Source organism: Acipenser ruthenus, chromosome 16 (genome assembly GCF_902713425.1).
Source record: "Acipenser ruthenus chromosome 16, fAciRut3.2 maternal haplotype, whole genome shotgun sequence".
NCBI classification, from domain to species: Eukaryota; Metazoa; Chordata; class Actinopteri; order Acipenseriformes; family Acipenseridae; genus Acipenser; species Acipenser ruthenus.
Window position 1 is genome coordinate 21,568,496 of NC_081204.1, and position 19,739 is coordinate 21,588,234.

General features: G+C 39.3%; 1 protein-coding gene across 5 annotated transcripts in view; it reads left to right on the plus strand.

Annotated features, from left to right (window-relative positions):
• Positions 1-19,739, plus strand: part of LOC117412197 (serine/threonine-protein kinase PAK 3) — a 64,941-nt gene that overhangs the window by 13,443 nt on the left and 31,759 nt on the right. For 2 of the 5 annotated variants that reach the window (XM_034020313.3, XM_034020314.3), the window contains exons 2-6: positions 10,487-10,683; positions 12,272-12,372; positions 13,999-14,152; positions 14,824-14,861; positions 19,018-19,092. In XM_034020313.3, coding sequence (XP_033876204.1) covers positions 10,509-10,683; positions 12,272-12,372; positions 13,999-14,152; positions 14,824-14,861; positions 19,018-19,092 — 543 coding nt within the window. In that variant the 5' untranslated portion in view covers positions 10,487-10,508. Of the gene's footprint in view, positions 1-10,486; positions 10,684-12,271; positions 12,373-13,998; positions 14,153-14,823; positions 14,862-19,017; positions 19,132-19,739 lie in introns of all 5 variants that reach the window. The other 3 variants (XM_034020315.3, XM_034020316.3, XM_058989040.1) reach the window with 2 other exon arrangements.

The window sequence follows — 19,739 nt, forward strand, 5'->3', positions numbered from 1 at the left end:
TCATTTGAGAATACTGTATCCCAATTAAAAGAAGTGGCTTCCCAATTAAACAACATAAATAGCATTGGGAAGAACCGTCACCCGGAGTTGTATCCCATTTAAGCAGCAATCCCGATTCAGTATCCCGATTAGGCGGCGCTGACTGTATTTGAATCTACATCATTGCAACACGGGTTGGGAAATATTAAAACATGAGTTATGTTACGGTTTTAAAACAAATACTGTAGTATTAAGGTGCTCACTGAATGTAATAGAACAACTACAAAAACTGCCACAGGCTTCCTATTGATTGAAGCTTTATGAGTCTCCCTTTAAAAGTTACAAGCAGGAGAAGAATCAATGAATAAAATTAGCAGACATCACAAGCTAAAGATATGGAAATCCAATATTCCAATGAGAACGATAGGATCGCCTTGGGGGGCTGTATTTCTAAAATGATAGCAACTTGCAAGAGTTTATAAAAGACTGTGAAATTGAAATAGATCTTGTGACTGGGGCCTCCAGCTACAGCTCCCTGTCACAAGACAAGCTTGTGAGCTTCCTCACCTACAGGGGGGTAGACTGGAGACGTGGCACATTCATACTGCATGGCTTTCACGCCTGTGCAGCCAGAGACCTTGCTGCCTCCACATCACACTGGGGTCATGAATTATGCCCTTGGAACACTGTCTGCATCATTTAAATCAGTTCAATGTTGCAGCCCTGCCTTTAATAATAACCATGTGATATAAACCAGATGATCAGAATAAACAAGGATGTGATATTTGAGATATACTGTAAAAATGACTGCGATGCCTGAACCAAGAGTCTAACAGGGGGGGGGGGGGCGCACGGAGAGTGAGTAAGGGGGGGGCACGACTATGACTAAAGGGACAGTTCTGTAAGACTTGTAGAACCAGAGAAATTAAGTTTGAAGTGGTGAGAGTGTCAGTGAACCTGTAGTGAACGGGAGACAAGTGTATAAAAAAAATAAAAAATAAAAAATAAGGCACTAATTTTTAACAAAAACAGTCCAGAGTTAGCTAAATATATAAATGTTAACAAACACATTCTTAAAAGTGGGAGTGTAACCACAACTCTGCAGCACACAATGCCAAATGAAACGTGTCAATGGGGGGGGCTTCCATGTTAAAGGGCTTTGCACACCGGATGCAAACGACGCGAGCCAACGAATAAAATATAATTAAAAATATTGATTTAAATGACCTAATGCACACCGCAAGCGAAGAGAGCGCCGTGAATGAAACGAGCAAATATAGAAATACATTTGTTTTATTTGTATTTGGGCTCTGCGGTCTTCGTGTGGCAATGGACCAATCAGAAATAAGGTCAAAGGTAGTGGCTGTCAAGCTGTCATTGTCTCGCTCACGCAGAGATTACAACAGAAACAAAAAAACTAATTGACATCAATGAGAATTTAATTATTATTTAAGTTGAAAAATATATAATGCTCTTTATGATGCCAGTGTCTGGGTTAGAAAGACAATAAAAAGAAGGACACCACATGGCAAGAAATAGCAGAACAATTGGAAATTGATGGTATGCTATCTCTCTTTATTTCACATTCATTTTAGTCAAAGTGACAGGGAGCACCACACACTGGTTTCGTGTTTCTGTAAAATGACGCTTCTTTGTTTTAATAATGTTGACAATTAATAAGAATCACATTAGCTCTTTAACAAGGCAGTGGTATTCCCCAAACTGTTTCCTTTGTTTTAGTGTGTGGTGTACCCATACTGAATTTCTTTGTGTTTTTATTTATTTTGTTTCGTCTCCACAAAAGGAGCAACAGGAGACTTTTTTTCAACAAAATGTATGCTAAAAAGGGGGGGGGGGGGGGGGGGGCGGCATTTAAAAAGTTTGTGCATCACTGCTGTAAGTTACATGATGGCAGCTAGATCATTGGAGTGAGTTTGAACCGCAAACCCTAAAGCGATTAGGGTGAAATAATAAAAACTGTAACAATACAAGCACCACCCAGTGCTTCATCCATAACTATGAAACCAGCCATGGTGAACAAATTCAAAAGAGGCTACTAAAAGAAGCAATGCCAACGTTTCTCAATGTTTTCTTAGTATTTTTAAATTATGTTTTTGCTTCCCTGAGCTAAAACAAAGCATGTATACAGGTACAACATTCCTAACCTTCTGAGTGTTTGCTACAATGGAGCCAGGCAGCATTGTGGAGTAGTGGTTAGGGCTCTGGACTCTTGACCGGAGGGTTGTGGGTTCAAGCAAGGTACTTAATCTAGATTGCTCTAGTAAAAACCCAACTGTATAAATGGGTAATTATATGTAAAATAATGTGATGTAAGTCGCCCTGGATAAGGGTGTCTGCTAAGAAATAAATAATAATAAGAACCAACAAGCTTTGCATAAACAAACTAAACCCCATACAGTAAAATTGGAAGAATCCTGCTATCGGTTCATCTTCAGCAGTTGTTTATGTTCCTGCTATTGGCACCTGACGGCTGTATTAAACTGAAAAGATAATATGTTCTGCATGGTGGGTCACATTTCAAATACACCTCGTTGCATACTGTATATATTCAACGCTTATCATGTAAAACATCAAGGCTACAATATGTAAACAGCTTGTGTGCTATTTAGAATACTGAATAAGCATACTCAATGCTATTAATGTGAGCTGCGTATGTGTGATGTTTCTCTAAGCTTTTCCCTTTATGATATGCTGTTTTTATATCTATTCATCATCTGGATTTATTCTCGTTGTTTTTTCTGAGCGTTCTCATTCTGTTCTAGAGGTGTAGCATTCTGCTTAAAATCTTATTAAACCTCAAGAATAAACACATTGATTTAGCTCCTCAGAACGCATGTGCCTATCGAATGTAAATGACTGAATTATACCACAATGTTTTGAATTAACAGAACCCCTTCACGTCGTGCTTGTAATGACTTAGGTATGTGCTTATATCATGTCAACCCATCTCCTGTCATGCCTTAATGCTTCAGTGATAATGAGGAGGCTGCATTACATGTGCAAGAGGTTGCTATTCTACAGTCAATGTGTTAATATATAGCATCACTGTTTTACAAAATAAATATATACAACACAAATACCTGGGTCTGGAAGCGAGTCCACATTCTGAGGTTTATTGTTACTCAGACTTTAATCCAATTAGGTGAAACTGCTTCTTATAATTCTCTATTTACATGCAGCAATATACAGAAATCTATTTTATTAAGCATTCCTGTAAGGGGAGTGGTCATGTAATTGTCATTTTCAGTCATTTACATTGAAATTACATAGGAGTTAATAAAGTCTGGCGGAAACGCTTTGGAAATCTGGCCTACGGAAGCATCCACCTGCATATACAGTTAAAGGTTTATAGGATCTCAAAGTTATTACATTAAGAGCTTTGTTTTGTTTTAAGTTAACAAGATGGTTATTGATTAGGGATTAGAACTAGATAGAGTCAGAGAGGAGCAAAGGGTCCAGTAGAACATGTTTATCAGCAAGGCTTGTTATGTTTTGTCCCATATTTAGAAAAGATGTTTATGTTTTAAGTGCACCTAACCCCATTTTCAAATTTAGAAGCAATGTCCATTAGAACTTGTTTAAGCCTGGATCTTCACTGCAGAAAGATAAGGAGCTGTTAACAGTACAGGTGTACTTGCTTGCATGAATAGTGCTTTACACTTTTAAAAGGTCACCAGGATGTGATGGCTTAAACAATGCACATAAAGTGATTCTAAACAACGAGAAGAATAGATTCATCAGGATAACTCTTATATTTCACAATCATACCATGTTACTCTTTAAGGTGATTTGATAGTACCATAATTTAAAGTACGAGAAGCTTTCAAGACTGCACAGTGCAAGTGAGTGAGAAGAAAGAGCACTGACATTTGAATAATTCAGTGATTGCGAGTGCTTCTCCTTTCCTAGCTCCAGAGGATTTGTGAGTTCATCAGGCGACAAACTACAGGCCTGATTTATGTAAAAAATAGTAAGGCTGAGGGGGCTTCACTCACCATCATTCAGAGGAGAGCCCTGTGAATTGAATTAATCATTGCATAGGCGAGAGCTCATTAGACAAGAAATCATTTCAGGTATAATTAATGAATCAAACTCCTTTATCCATCCCCACGTCTCGGAGCCTGCACTAGTAGTGCACCTTGCACGTCTCAACACGTAGAGTGCAGTGCAAAGCCCTCCAGCCCTGCGAGGTGACATTGATGAGAAGTGCTTGGAAGGGCAAATGAGATTGTGCTAATACAGTGTGTCAAAAAAGCACCGGTGTGTACACTGCCTTGCTCCAAGCATCGAGCACAGCGCTGTCAGGGAGCTGGAAGGGAAGCTCCAGCGTGTACACTGTCTTGCTATGAGCATCAAGGACAGCGCTGTCAGGGAGCTGGAAGGGAGGCTCCAGCGTGTATACTGCCTTACTACGAACATCAAGCACAGCGCTGTCAGGGAGCTGGAAGGGAAGCTCCAGCGTGTACACTGTCTTGCTATGAGCATCAAGGACAGCGCTGTCAGGGAGCTGGAAGGGAGGCTCCAGCGTGTATACTGCCTTACTACGAACATCAAGCACAGTGCTGTCAGGGAGCTGGAAGGGAGGCTCCAGCGTGTACACTGCCTTACTACGAACATCAAGCACAGTGCTGTCAGGGAGCTGGAAGGGAGGCTCCAGCGTGTATACTGCCTTACTACGAACATCAAGCACAGTGCTGTCAGGGAGCTGGAAGGGAGGTGCTGCTGTTCTTGTAATTGGGTAAATGAGATTCTCTGAGCGCCTGGCTTCTACTACTGGGGTTGAACAGAACATTGTAGATGTAATCATGTATAATTTAGAGGGAAACAAAAAGGATGCATTTATCCTCACTTGTGCTAAAAGGGCTGTGTATCGCTGACATACCCTAAAATCATGCAAATATGCACATAAGTGAATACTCGCTGTTTTCTGTGAAAATGCACTCACTCACATATAAGCCCACGTGCTGTCTCTGATTATAAGTACATCTACAGCTGAAGATCAGTGTGACTGCAAAGCATGCGGGCCGAGATGTGTATACATCTGCATTACTGGACACCAGAATGGCAAGTTGTGACAGTAGCATTGATAAAAGACCACATTAAAGCATTGAAGTTGGATTTCTAATAGCTATTCACTTTACTTTCTCTTCAACGACTTTCTGAAATAGTTACGCGTACTGCACAAGCATTTTATGTAGGTATTTGGATAATGGGCTGAATTTACTGTTGTAATATTGTACAGTCTCATCTGTTCACAGCTCTGATCTTGCATATTATTGTGCTACAGGGACTTGCTGTAAATCCGTGTTTTCACAGGAAGATTGTGTTATCTGCCTTGACACATAAGTGGTGTATTCCTTGTTTATACAAATACATTAAAAGCGTAGAAACGCCCGCGGTATGTAGCTTGAGTTTTTGTATTAATGGGATTCCCGTCAAAGTCATGTGTGGTGGGAGGTGGGGCTAGGTGGCAAAGCAGGCTAATTCAATAGCCATTATAACCATTCAGGTCACAAGTGATATGAGTTTGCAGGTCTTAGTCCACAGTTGTCCATATCACAAAATCAACACACAATTCAGCACAATTCAGCTCGAGAGGGACTGAGGACAGAATGGCAGTCAGTGGGTGTTAAGGTCAGGATTGAGGTACAATGTCTTTCTATCTAATATCCTATTCAGATATACTGAAGTAATGCCCGATCATCATGGTTTAAAGTATAACTAGGTTAAATAGACACATGTTTCAGCTAGTGCCTTTTTCAGTGTACTAAAAAGGCACCAGGTGAACCGTTTGTCTGCTTGACTATAAGAAACTACAGGCTATATTTGCAAAGCGTTTTGCTCCAGTCTTTAAGTGTTTTTTAAAGGAGAAAAAAGCTGAACCAAATAACTCAAGTACTCCTGTTTATGGCCTTTGAAGCACTCCGGAGTTGTGAATCATTTACATGGAATGTTCTACTTTAAAAAAACAGGAGTTAAAGACTGGAGGAAGTGTCTTGAAAATACGGTCCATAATTTCTTATCGTTTTATCTTTAAAGGAATTCTGATTGATCGCTTCGAAGTTATGGATGATCATCACAATTTGTGAATTGAAGTTATGGATGATCATCACAATTTGTGAATTGAAGTTATGGATGATCATCACAATTTGTGGTTGAAGTGGTGTCAACAAGTGTTGATTGCACATTATTTACAGTGTCTGATTGAAGTTGCTTGAGAAGCGTACTGGTTTCAGGGTAACACTTTATATTAAGGTGCTGCTTATTAATGTTATATAAATATATAATATAACTATGTTATAGAGTGGTAATACAGTATTATAGATGGTTTATAACCATGCAATAGCCATAGACAGAATTATAGATGTGTCTAATTACTGTATCACTATAAATACAAGTTTAACTGATTTACAGAAGCGATAACTTTAGGGCTGGTTATGTGTACAAGGAAATAAAAAGCAAAACCAGAATATTGTAGGATATACCGAGTCGGAATCCCTAAAGAAGAAAGTGGGGCAGCCAGTTTCACTGCCATGTCTTTATGTATGCTTCCCACTGCTGAGACTGTACTGCGTACTCCTCTTCTCTCTTCTGGGATTACTACTGAGTGAGTCACATGCAGTGTGAAGCTGCATGCTATCCTTCCTGAAAACAGTGAAAACAGGACACAACTATAAAGGAGCGCTAAACATTACATACTGTGCTGAATGAGATCACTGGACCCAAGTCTCCAAATCGTTCCCCTGCTTTGCCCCTGACTTAAATACACAGGACTTGTTATACATGCTTACATGAACAGGTACTGTACAGTAAGTGGAGAATGCAGATGTTTCCAATAGCAAATAAAAAGAGTTACCATATTAAATGAATACTGTATACTTGATAAATAGGATAGCTAATTCCAGGCTAATAGGTCCAATGCTGTAGAATATTTACACTAACGTCACTTTTTTAAATCATATTTTCTGAGGAATTTTCTTAAAATGTATCACCACAAAATAAACCTTTGTTGTAAAAATATCTCAAAACTCCAGGGAGATTCATAGTTTAATGATTTAAAACAACAGGAATTTAGTTCAGACCAGAATCTAACTGGAATCATGTCAGCAGTGCTGCATGTAGATTCTTATTGTAACGTCATGACCAATGCATGCAGACTTTTCATTTTGCTTTAACCATATTAATGATCCCGACATTCAGCATGAACTGATTTGACGGGTTTCTTGAGCACTAGCATTCGGTATCCCTGAGTTCTGCAGCAGGACAGAGAGGCACTTCTTGGCATGTCCTGGTATGTTAGATATTTAATTTTTTACACCTGCTGGAATGAAGACTCATTTATGTTGAAAAAGATATTGGGGGAATATGCACTACAAAGCAGAAGGCTAGGGAAAGTAATCTGTTGTGTTTTAAACCCTACAGCCTGTACAGTAACACTGTTAGATTACAGCTGCCATGTTTACTCTTTTTATGTCACAGCCTTGAATGTCATCTTTGAAGTGAAGGGCTTTGAAACCATTTACCTGTGATGGGATCTGTTCCATGGCTTTAATCAGAACATGTCACCCCTGACATTCAGCAGTCTTTAGGGAAGCGCAGGAATAAAAGAAACTTTCTAAACATCCTGAAGTGGCTCATCTGGTATAAGCATGGCCACGTGGTGTGCTGGGTGAGTCATACAGTCAGGGGAGCGCAGGTTTGCGTCCTGGCTGTGCGAAATCGCTGGTCTTCACTGGGGATTCCGAAGGGAGTATCGCGCTGGCTGTGGCGCTCGGCAGGGTTAGGGAGGCAAAACTGGCAGGGACTCCTCATTTACCCTGCGGGCCAGGCTCCTAGTGAGCTCAGGCGGACACCTGCAGGGCTGGCCTTTGTTCTCCAGAGGCTGGTAGCTTGCTGACATCCGCTCTCGAGTTCCTGGGTGTAAAAGAGGAAGCTGACTTGGTCGTGGGATCGGAGGATGCCCACTGAACCTTCAGTTCTCCTGAGCTGTGTGGGGAATTGCTGCAGTGGGGGGAAAAATAATTGGACATTGTAAATTGGGGAGAAAATCAGGGGTAAAATAATTGGGCACAGTAAATAAAAAAATAATAAACTAATAATTTTCAGAGTACTTTTCATATAGATCAGTTTTATTTGGTGTAACAAAATACATTGGCCTTTTGTTGCTATCTGTGTCATTAACTTGTATTGTAACACTTGAAATGTATTTGCTTACGATTGTAAGTCGCCCTGGATAAGGGCGTCTGCTAAGAAATAAATAATAATAATAATAATAATAATAACTTGCAACACCTGCAGTTCCATGACACTGCCACTAGGGTGTTGAGCTACCACCAGCAGTAACTCAAAACTGCACATTATAGGTGTTTAACAGGGCACAGTCTCAAAGGGATGCCATTGATCGTGAATGATCTCATATCCCTCTAGAACAACGTTAACACCTAGCAGACATGTCACATTCACCCAATACTGATCTCTAATATATACAACAAACACGTTTTTATTTCAACCCTCATTAAAATCAGTGTTGCCATGGGAGGACAAAAACAGAGCAGGCACCACTAAATGCTTTGCAGACAGTGTGATTGTTTAAAAAAAGCAACTAACCTCAGCGGGAAAGCTTATTCAGAAACATCCATTTAAATGTATTTATTTACAGATATATCCTTGAGATAATACAGTGCTCCCTCATTACAAGGCAGCCCTTTATACTGCAGAACAGGCTATAAGGCAGCATGGCCATGGTTCCCTTGTGTCCCATCATGCCATTCCACTAGCACATTATACACAGACTCCTACCTAGGGCTCCCGGCTACAGCTTTATCAAGGGGGAGCACTGGACATGTCAATCACAAGGTATTCCTGGCCAAGCTTCCAGCAAAACCCAGCACGGTAAACTGGAATTTTGAGTGCAGATGCGGCCTTGGTCTTCACATGTTAAATAACTACGGTACTGTATGTGTATGCAAGCAGGCAGCTATGATGGGAATAGTGGCAAAACCTCGCAAAGCATATTCATCAGAAATACTGTAACATTTTTTCAGCTTTTTTTTGTGCAGTCAGTATAAGTCCTACATTTTTGTATGTGGTTAATCGCAAATATGTTTTTACCGCTACACTCAATGCATGTTAAATAATCCAAAAACCAATGTTGTTAAATAGTGTTAATTAGTGCATTGTATACAAATACTTTGGAATTTGGAAGTCATTAAAAAATGGGCAAGCGTTCCACCAGATCTGAAGGTTCCCACACAAACATGCAGGCATGTGTGCCAAGCTCTGGGAGCTGCTGCAGCACCAGCCAGGTGCACCCTGGAGATATGAATTTCCTAAATAGCATGTCATTAAACACTGTTATGGTCCTGACCCACATCGAAGCAAAGCTCTCAGCCACTTAGGAAAAAAGTATATAAGAACATACGTTTGGGAATGAGAAAAGGTCATTTGGCCCATCAAGGCTAGTTCCTTTTCTAGCATGCCACTCTCCCCTACTGAGGGGGACTAATTTAAAATCCCAGAATCTAGTCTTTTTTTAAATGTTCCCAGTGTTTTTCATCCTACTACTTTCCCTTGTTGGCTATTCCATGCATTTATAACTCTGTTGGATGCAAAGTTGTAAAAATTAACCTTAAAATTAGCAAAATTGCACAAGTGGGTCTTTATAGGATTCACGTGGAAACATAATACTGTGGCAATAGACCCATTCATTTCTGCAAATATACAATACCCTACAGTATTTCTATTACAGGTGAAGAAACATCCATGGTACAGATATCATTGTTGGCCATCACTTAAGGCAAAAGTCTCATATTTGACCTATTCTAAAACTGATCTATATTGTTATATAAGCACTATATTGCTGGTTATTAATTAATATATCCGTCCCACATACACCTGGGTTAAAAACAAAGAGGAAGCGGTGGGAATGCACATGTCATGCAGGTAATTATGTAGGTTTTTACAGTTGAAAATCTATTCGAATTACTAGCAGAGTTAAAAGTTATTGTACTGTATCGTTGTCAGTATTGCATTTGATAAAGTAAAAGCCAGTGCAAGCCGACAGGACTGCTCGTATCATTAGCACACTCTTTTTAATGCTTTTTTTCAATACTGTAGGTTTCAGTGCTGCAAGCTGAAGTTTTGCTATTTTTGTTTCAATGTGTTATTTAACTGCTTGAAATGCCATTTAAATTCAGCACAGAACTGGACTGTAAATGCTGTTTTCCCATCAATGCATTATAAACAGTATGTTATAAATGTTGTAAATTTAATGTTGTTTTTTATACAACACTTATGTGCTTTTAGTGATTCTTTCTGGTATAACGGTGTTAGATATTTAGTTTTAGTTTTTTTCTGGTTCAGCATCGTAATCTTGTGGATGTGTTTATGTATCGGAGGAACCCGTGACGGGAGGGGTTGGATAAACGAGTTCTGAGTGTAAATAATTGAATAAATGAATAACCCTCCATGCCTCTTTTTCTGACAGGACATTGTGAGTGCCACTAAAGATGTCCGATAGTGTCGATATTGAAGAGAAACCGCCAGCCCCCCCCTTGAGAATGAACAGCAACAATCGCGACTCTCCCGCAGCGAACCACAGCTCCAAACCTCTACCAATGGCTCCCGAAGAGAAGAACAAGAAAGCCCGCCTTCGCTCCATCTTCCCTGGGGGAGGCGATAAAAGTAAGAGTGCCCACACATGCACTGTGTGTGAATAGTTAATGGTTTAACTATGGGAAAAAAAGGCATAACCCAATTTAAACATACACATATCTGGGACCTGTTCTCTAAGTAACAAAATACAAAGAATGCATTTCTGTATTGTAACTGTATAGGCTAATAATGTGTGCTGGAGTATGGGGCAAGGAGCGGGGGATCTGCTTATTAAATGTTTTTGGATCCAAATGGTTTTACAAAATCTAGCCGTCCTCCAAGTGTAGTGGTACCCTGGACAGGTGGGACATTTTTCTTCATTCTAGAGGTTGGCACAAGTACCCAAAACCCAGTTTATTTACTCTTTATATCAATTATGACAGCAAATGACAACAATACAGTTACAGTGCAGTTGATCCCACAGCATGGAGCACGTTTCTACTTGCAGTTAACTTTATCTGGGATGATTATCTCATAGTGTTCAGTACTGAAAGAGCCTACACAGGTCTACAGATCTGAGGAGAGGAAAGGTATATACAGTATGGTATTTAACTATGTACTATACATAGGACATGTCAATAATAGGGATTATTCTAACACTAAGTTTTTTTATTTTATTATTATATATTTTAATGTTTTTTTTATTCCCAGAATGGATACCACTTTTGTGGGGAAAGTGAAGAACAGCATTTGTAGCTGAAAGGTGAATGATGTAAACTCGAAGCCTTTTTTAACGCAGACCTCTGTATTTGTTTCATTGTTCAAATTACACAGTTGTGCAAAAACACCTGGGGCGGTTAGCCTCTTTTGCAAAGCTAACAAATAGAAGAAAGACAAAATAACCTTTTTAAAATGTCGAAAAGTACATCACTACCTGAATTCCCTGAAGGAAGACGCCTGCATCAGTACTGTGAAATTGAGCAGACACTGCAGGAATGTGATAAGCCAGTGAGGAACTCTTTGTTCAGATTGGTGGTCACGTAGAAGTGCTTCATCTGCGTTTATTTCTGGTGCTTTGGCAAGAAGGGAGCAAATACTTTTTAATAAAAAAATGTTGCTGGGTAGTCGAATGGTCCTTTTTCTTGCCTATTTTAAGCCTGTGTAAATATTTCACTATGATTTTAATTAGTTACATTTTATAGTGAAGCTTGTTTTAGCAATTACAGAATTGTAACACTGTATGGAGGCCAGTTTGAAAGTGGAATTAATTTAGAGTAGTTAAAAGGCAAAATGACAGACCCCTTAGTAATGCAGTTAATTGATCAAACAGCCCAACATTGTATGTGGCACCTCAGTAAGGTCTGAAGACAATGTGAAGCTCTCCTGTTGTAGTATGAATATTAATAATACACTGTACAGGTACAGTTACCAGATTGTAATAGGTAGTAGGTATCTTAGCCCCTTTACACACCAAACTGATCAATAATGGGGTGTGAAAATGTAAAGCCTTAAGTATCCTGGATTTAGAAGGGTGTCTGATTTCAATATTTCCAGTACTCTGGTCTAGCACCCTCTATAATGGCACGTTTTTTTTAAAGATTTCCAATGGCAAATATCTAACAAAGTCAAAGTTTCACAATATTTCCGATGTTAATCATCCTGCTGTTGTTTTTTTTAGCCAATAAGAAGAAAGAGAAGGAGCGCCCTGAAATCTCTCTCCCCTCAGACTTTGAACACACCATTCATGTGGGCTTCGACGCAGTAACAGGGGAGTTCACTGTGAGTCCCCTCCACTCTCACCGCCCTCCTGACAGCTAGCTGTGTATTGAGGATGGAGCACTTCAACACTGAGAAAGACACCCTTCCTTTAGTCCTTGTGTATTTAGTGTCAATGAGAGTTTAAGGGAAAATGGCATAAGCTACATTCTCTTAGCACTGCCACTACCGCAATCTTGACCTCAACACCCATCGTCTGCCATTTAGTCACAAATAGAGTACTGAACTGTTTGTGCTAACACTTTACATTAAGGGTCTCTCATTACTGTGTATGTATACAGATAATTACAATGTTATTATACATACTGGTAGTTACAATGTACTTTAATGTGTAAATCTTTCTGCATGAAATAATCCTATCCCTAACCCTAACCCTAAACCTAACCCTATACCTAACCCACCTAACCCTAACTAAGCTTTTCTTATACAATTGTGTACGTACATATGTCGTGCAAAAAGATTACACATTAGGGGCACTGTAACTAATAACATTGTAATTATGTGTAAGTACACATGTATTTACTAAGTAACTACTAAACTTACAGTAATTAGAGACACTTAATGTAAAGTGTTACCCTGTTTGTTTCTGTGCTGTGGATTAAACTAATGTCCACAGTGGGCTAGGCTGAGACCACCAAACTCGTGTCACATGTGACCACCAGTGTATTACCCTGTAGACCCCAGCAGAACCACTGAAAAACCACACTATTACCACGAAATAAAACGGCACCGCAATCAATAGCAGTCCATAGTTAAACATATTAACTGGAGTGTTCAGTCTCTACAGAAATGTGAAATAATAAATTAGCGCTTCAGCAAAAAACAAAGATAAGGAAGTTTGCTTCTCGAGTTTAATTACATATCTGTTCCATTAAATGAGCTTTCTACTCAGCATAATCAATGTGTGAATTTATATCGGCATATACCTTTAAATAAATGTGAGCTATTGTTGGTGTTATTGATCATAGGCTTCGCCGAGTTTATCTGCTTTAGTGAGGAAAACAATCTATTGAAAATAGGGTCGTTTAGGTAAATGTGATTAGTACTGAGAGCCAAATTCAATTAACCTTTATAAATACACACTATAAACAGAGATTGTGGAGCAATTGGTTTGTCACTGGAATTAGAAAATAAATTTTAAAAAAACCCTCAACATTATTTAGATTTTTCTGAAACAATTGCAGATCAAAGTATTTGAATTGGGCCCTTAGACACGAACTGCCTTACAAACTACATACCTTATCTCTTTCTCCGGGTTGAGGTTTTCAAAGACCTTTTCCCTTCCCCTTTTTGCAACACATTTAAATAACCATCTGTGAATTCCTGTGAAACTTAAGAATTGAGAATAATGATATAAGCATTGTTTGATGAGAAATGTCTTGTTATGGATCAACCTGCACAATATTATTGCAGGCTACGGATCACATATACCATGGTACAGCAGGAGTTGTTCACTATGTAAGTGGTGATTGTTTCAGTTTTGAGAGTTAACTCTAGAGACCAGAGAGCCTTGTTAGTTAGAGTAATGGAAAGTGAGCCCTCATGCTGATGCAATTCCCCAGCCAGGAAGCCTTGTGGTGGTGACGTAGGTACCGAAGCAGCCCTGTTTACTGTGTCTGTCCCCCCCAGGGAATCCCAGAGCAGTGGGCCAGGCTGCTCCAGACCTCCAACATCACCAAACTGGAGCAGAAAAAGAACCCTCAGGCTGTGCTGGACGTGCTCAAGTTCTATGATTCCAAAGAGACTGTGAATAACCAGAAGTACATGAGCTTCACTTCTGGAGGTAAAAGACAGCATCTCGGTGGGGACTCCACCGTGCTGAACACTGCATATCGCAGGATTTCAATGTCTTCAATGTCTTTGTGGATAATTAGCACTCACCCATCTATCTTAATGTGACCATTAAGAGACCATTCACATTTCTACCAATTGAAGACATTGAAAAAGACTTCTAGTCGAAACGTTTGTCATTGAATGTTAGTTTCTTTTAGTATCTCTATACCCTAGATTTGTACTCCTCCATTAGTGCCTCCACCAACCCGGTTTCATTCTCTCTGGTAGCAAAGCAAATGTTTTTTCCTCAGCAGTAATGGCATGTCCCTGTAATCACCCTGTACTGTATATTTTCACTGCACCGCACATGATCAGTAACAGCATTGTTTAAATTACATTTCTGATGTATGAGGGCAATCAGAGTCTACTTCAAACCCAATTTTTCACATATGAAGATAAGGTTTACACTGTTGGAATTGAAAGATATGAGAATTGATAATCAGACCTGAAGCGTGCATGTGTGTTCTTTTGATATATTAGAACAGTTTCAATTAAACTAGAAAGTCACAGCTAGTAAACATAGCCCCCATGGCACTATACCTGTCTGTAATGTACTGCCAGGGTGGCAAAATAATAAGAGGTGTTTTTATTCACTTTTTCCATTGTTTGTTTCTTTTTCAGACAAATCTGCACACGGTTACATAGCACCCAATACACTGGTAAGTTGGTTGTTGTGTAAAAATATTTTCCCTCTGCAAAGAAGTCTAATTTCTTTTGGTTTAATATAAAACAAAAAGGATATGCGGAGTGGTGTGCCAGGGGTGTTCAATACATTTTACGCAGAAGCTGTAGTCAAAATCCAGCTTGATATCTGTCAGAATCGCCTGGGATGCAGGGCCCTTTCCAGTGTGGGGTTGTGGGGTTTAAAGACCCCACAGTAAAATACTGAACCTCACAGCAAATGTGGTGAAATTGAACTACACAAAAAAAATTGAACTACACAAAAAAAAAGCTACCACCGTTTTGTGATATAAACAAATTGCTTTGATAGATCCTGAGAAGAAAAGCACTGGCCAGCTGAACAGTTTTGCCTGTTTCAATGGGCAAGTAGACCATTGCATTGCATCAACAAGTATTGGTGCAATATGATAAGGGTGAACATGATGGTTCTGTGTGGGTAACACAAAAGAATCAGTTAGTCAGGAACATACCACAATACAGTACGTTTTAGAATCCGTCCCCCGTTGCTTAATCATTAACTGTGTTCTTTTTTATAATATATATTTTTTTGCATTCACACTAAGAATCCATACCATATCCTCTACCTGCAGTATTTGATGCTGTCTGCTGTTCTACATGCTTCCCTGAAATATGTGTTTCAGCATAATTGCAATTCAACCAGGTATACTCTGTACATATTATTTGTTGGAGATCAGAGTGATATATTCCCATTGATGAACATCTTAATTCAAGCTCTCCCCAGCACCGTTCCCTCTTAGAACCACACTGCTGCTGATGCTGTTGGGTTTCTGTCTAGACGTGTTCAGCGAGGCTGTGAGGGATGTGTTTAGAATTAAGGTAGCAGTACAGTTCTTTTAGAATAAAACTTAAAGCTCCTATGTAAAGGCTTTGTTTGTGCGAGGGCTCAACTGACCCAAAGGGCTAATATGAAGATTCCCATAAGAGACGGGGGAGTCTTTTAAGTTGATTTAAACAGGGGTGAGTTTTAATACAGGCACTGCCATTGATTTACTTTAAAAACAAACTCTGACACACTGTTAGAGAAGTTGCTTTTCTCAAGGTCCTGCAGTATTGAGACCCATCACTGTTAAGATCAATTGAATTAATGCCTGGGTCTGCTGCATGAACCTGTACACATCCCTGCCTTAATAAGTTGTACAAAAAAAGGCGAAGATATAAACTCGATTCAACACATTTATATAAAGGGAGATCTCCCACTAACATTGCAATGAAATACATTGAACTACATTAACTTGGAAAGCTATCACGAGGACCACCAGGCAGGTAATAATCCAGATCCCCCGTACACTTTCTCTGTAGGTGATTGTTATGCTGTCCAAGTTTCAAGTTGATGCAACACATAGCCCCATAGACACATGACAACCAATACAGCACACATGAATCAGGACAGGCAACGCTTTGGACTGCTCTCTCTGGAGACCTCTGTTGCATTGGCTGTTGCTGGAAGTGGTTTTCATCTTTCTGCAAACCTGTGCTCCAGTGCCCTTCCAGCTGCTGCTTTCTCTTTGGAATGTTGCAGGTGGATTCTAGAAGCATTACACAGCACCCTGCAGTGCTTACGAGATGCGCATAATTTTACCAGTGTATTCTGTGCTGTCCGTATTGCAGCAATACATTTTTCAATGCAAGCCCTGGGTAACAAATCAGCTGGGGAACATGTTTTACTCAGGAGCGTTCAGCAGGAGGTAGAGAATTACGTAGTGTACCCAGATCACGCTCCCTCCTGCAACAATGCTGCTGCTCTGATTGAAATGAGCGTGGTATTGTGGGAACATAAAATGAGCAGTGTTGCAGGAGGGAGTAGGATCTGGATGCACTGCTGTGTTTAGAAGAGAAACTCTCTTTCATCTGGCGAATGCTCTTCAGTAAAAGCTGAGAAATGGATTCCCCAGGTGATTTAAAACCTGTGGTGTGTGTGAAGAAAAAATATTTTATTTATTCAGATCCAGACTTATTGAACACCCCTTGTATAGCCCAACCAAGACTTTTTTGCAGGTTACTGTGATGTTTTATTGAAAGTTTAATACTTTTCATTGTAGTTATACTAAATAACATTACAATTAATGTATTGGTTGCTGGTTATTATTATTAGTGAACAATTAATCTCTGCCACAGAAATTAAAGAATTACGTTGGTAAAGAGCTATATACATTTTATTAGAAAATAAAATGGAGAATTCCTTCAGCGTTATTTTACTGCCGCGGTTTTGAAACGGCTTTGTCTCATGCTTTTCATCATTTCTGCCTTTTAATCCATAACAACATGGATTGCTCTTACTTAGGTAATACAGCACCCTGAGTGCTTGTTAGCTGTTTGAGAAAAATACGTTTTCCACTTGGCCAGTTGTTTTAACCAGTGTGGTCCTTAGGCCTACATATTTAGTTTAATACAGCCCTCCACATGTTATAGTCATAGAACAAGGTCATTTACAACCATACAATCCTACCCGACTGCTCTCCAGTACAGTAACAGTGACGGAAATCTGGAATGTAAATGACCACTGCTGTTGTAGGTGATGAAACAAATTGAATTCAAGTGAAGAACATGAATGCAGTTAATAGAGGGCTTTAAAGCATTTCATCAAGTTTAAACAATTTCAGCATCTCTTTCTGCCTCGTCATCAACCATCATCACAGGCCAGACACTCCCCCTTCTATTGCATCATCGGCTTATCAAGGTCGCAACCCCCATGGGATGAAGTAATACTTCAATGTCCCCAAACAATTCAAGAGAAGTAAGAACAGTCCAATCAAAGTGGAGGGCTGTTGTGAATATGAATTAATTTACAAATGACAATAACACGATTTATAATTATAAGATACATACAACTGAGCGTACCTATAAGCACTTAAATCCATAAAATACAAAATACATCAGTTAACAATTAATACTGAGAAATTACTTATTGACTACAGTATAATGACTCTAAAATTGCTCACTAGTTTCTGAACTTTGACAGAGCTAAGAAAAATAATTGAACTGCACCCACATGCAACTCGGCTACTAAGCATGTAATTGCCACTGTACCTTCAACTGCTAATATTTCAGAAATCATTTCCGTTTCTGACTTATTTTCAGTTCTAGGAACAACTGTATTCTATGATTCTCTAGGGTAATAATGGATATCCTTTCATGAGCCACCACAGACACCATTTTGTATTTGCTGGTTTATACAAACGCTGTATGTTAAATATGTTGACCCTCTAACCTCATGAAACTGCCACACTAAGGTCATGTGACTAAGTTTCTTGGTCTTAAAGTGTTATTGTCTTAAAGTGTTGGTACACGGCCGCGTTCTATGATTTACAGTTAAGTTCCATACATGTGATACATATCCATTCACCATCGAGTTTACTATGCATTCCCATTACACAAAGCCCCCACAGTGGGTAATACAAGAACACTCAGTGTTCTCGCCTTCCCTCTCCTGTTGATTATTTTTGCATTACCCATTACCTACTGTAACTTTAAAATAATGTTGAGGAAGCACTAGCCTTCCATAATACTGATACTCTGTGGATCACTGGAGTTATGGACTGGGTCATGGTGAATACAAGTGTATGTGCGAAATAAACAAAAAAAAAAGAAACAGCACTTCTCTCTCACACAGTTTATATTCTGTTTACTTCTGTTCGCACATAGGTGCCCAAGCCTATATTTAAGCACTATTAGCAGTCGAGAGGGCACTATCACTATTAGAAAGCGATTTTTCTCATTACTTGCTTTAAAACAACACTTTAAAACCTCGATTTATCTTGAACTTGTAGTGATTCGTTCGGTACCATTTCACTGAGAAAAGTTTGAGGAAAATAGTCCCGAAAATATTCAGAAAGGATCACATACATAATGAGAGAAAAAAAATGTACTTGTAAGAGTTGCTTATAGTTTATCTGGACAGTGCCAGATATATGAATGGAACAATATTACTGAACTGTCCGTGTCTCGGTTTGTTAGGCTGGTTTTGGTGAATAATAAAATTAATTTGGACCAACTGTGTCTTAGTACTGTTTAGTAGTATTTGCTGTCTAATAGATGTGAACTGAGCTATCATTCTGGCAACTCAAAATGAAAAAGGCGGTACTTGCGCTGATTGATTTTAAATTTGATTCACAGTTAATGCCATCTCGTAGCAGCGGGCATCTGCTGTCTGATAGAAGCCGGCTGGAGCTGGAAGCTGATTGGCTGATGGTACTGAATTGTTTTCTAATTGTGCATAGCATCCACCAGGTAATTGGTAATTGTATGGGAAATGAAATGAGTATTTAATACTGAGGCAGTAAACTCCGGTCCTGCAAGGCCATTAACAGGAACATTGAAAATCAAAGCCTGGTTTATTAGACAAAGAAGAACATGGTTGAAACTAAGTCTGGCCTGGAAGCACTCAGAGTAACCACTGAATAAAAAAGTCTAAGTACAGTACAGTATATAAAATATCAAAGCATTTTGTGGGCAACTAAGTAATTCATGTATTAATAATTAAACAAGTTTTAGTTATTTTTGTTCTTTTAAAAATAATACAATGGTGGAGTTTTTATATGCAAGCCTTTGGACCATAGTCTGTATTTGCGCTTATATCTGTGACATTACGGTAATGGTCAACTACATACCAAGAGGATGCAGGGGGGGGGGGGGGGGGGGGCGTTTTTGGTACTGAATGTGAGAATCCAGACGTTTTGCTTTCTTTGTAGATTGGTCTGGTTTGTACACCTTTACAGGACCACAAAGTCAGTCATTTTAAGCAATTAACTTGTTTTGCCCTTCATTTAATGCCTTGAGCTGCCAAGTTGTATTTCCCTGCGGAGGCAAGTGGAAATGATTTTTCTGAGCAAACGGTA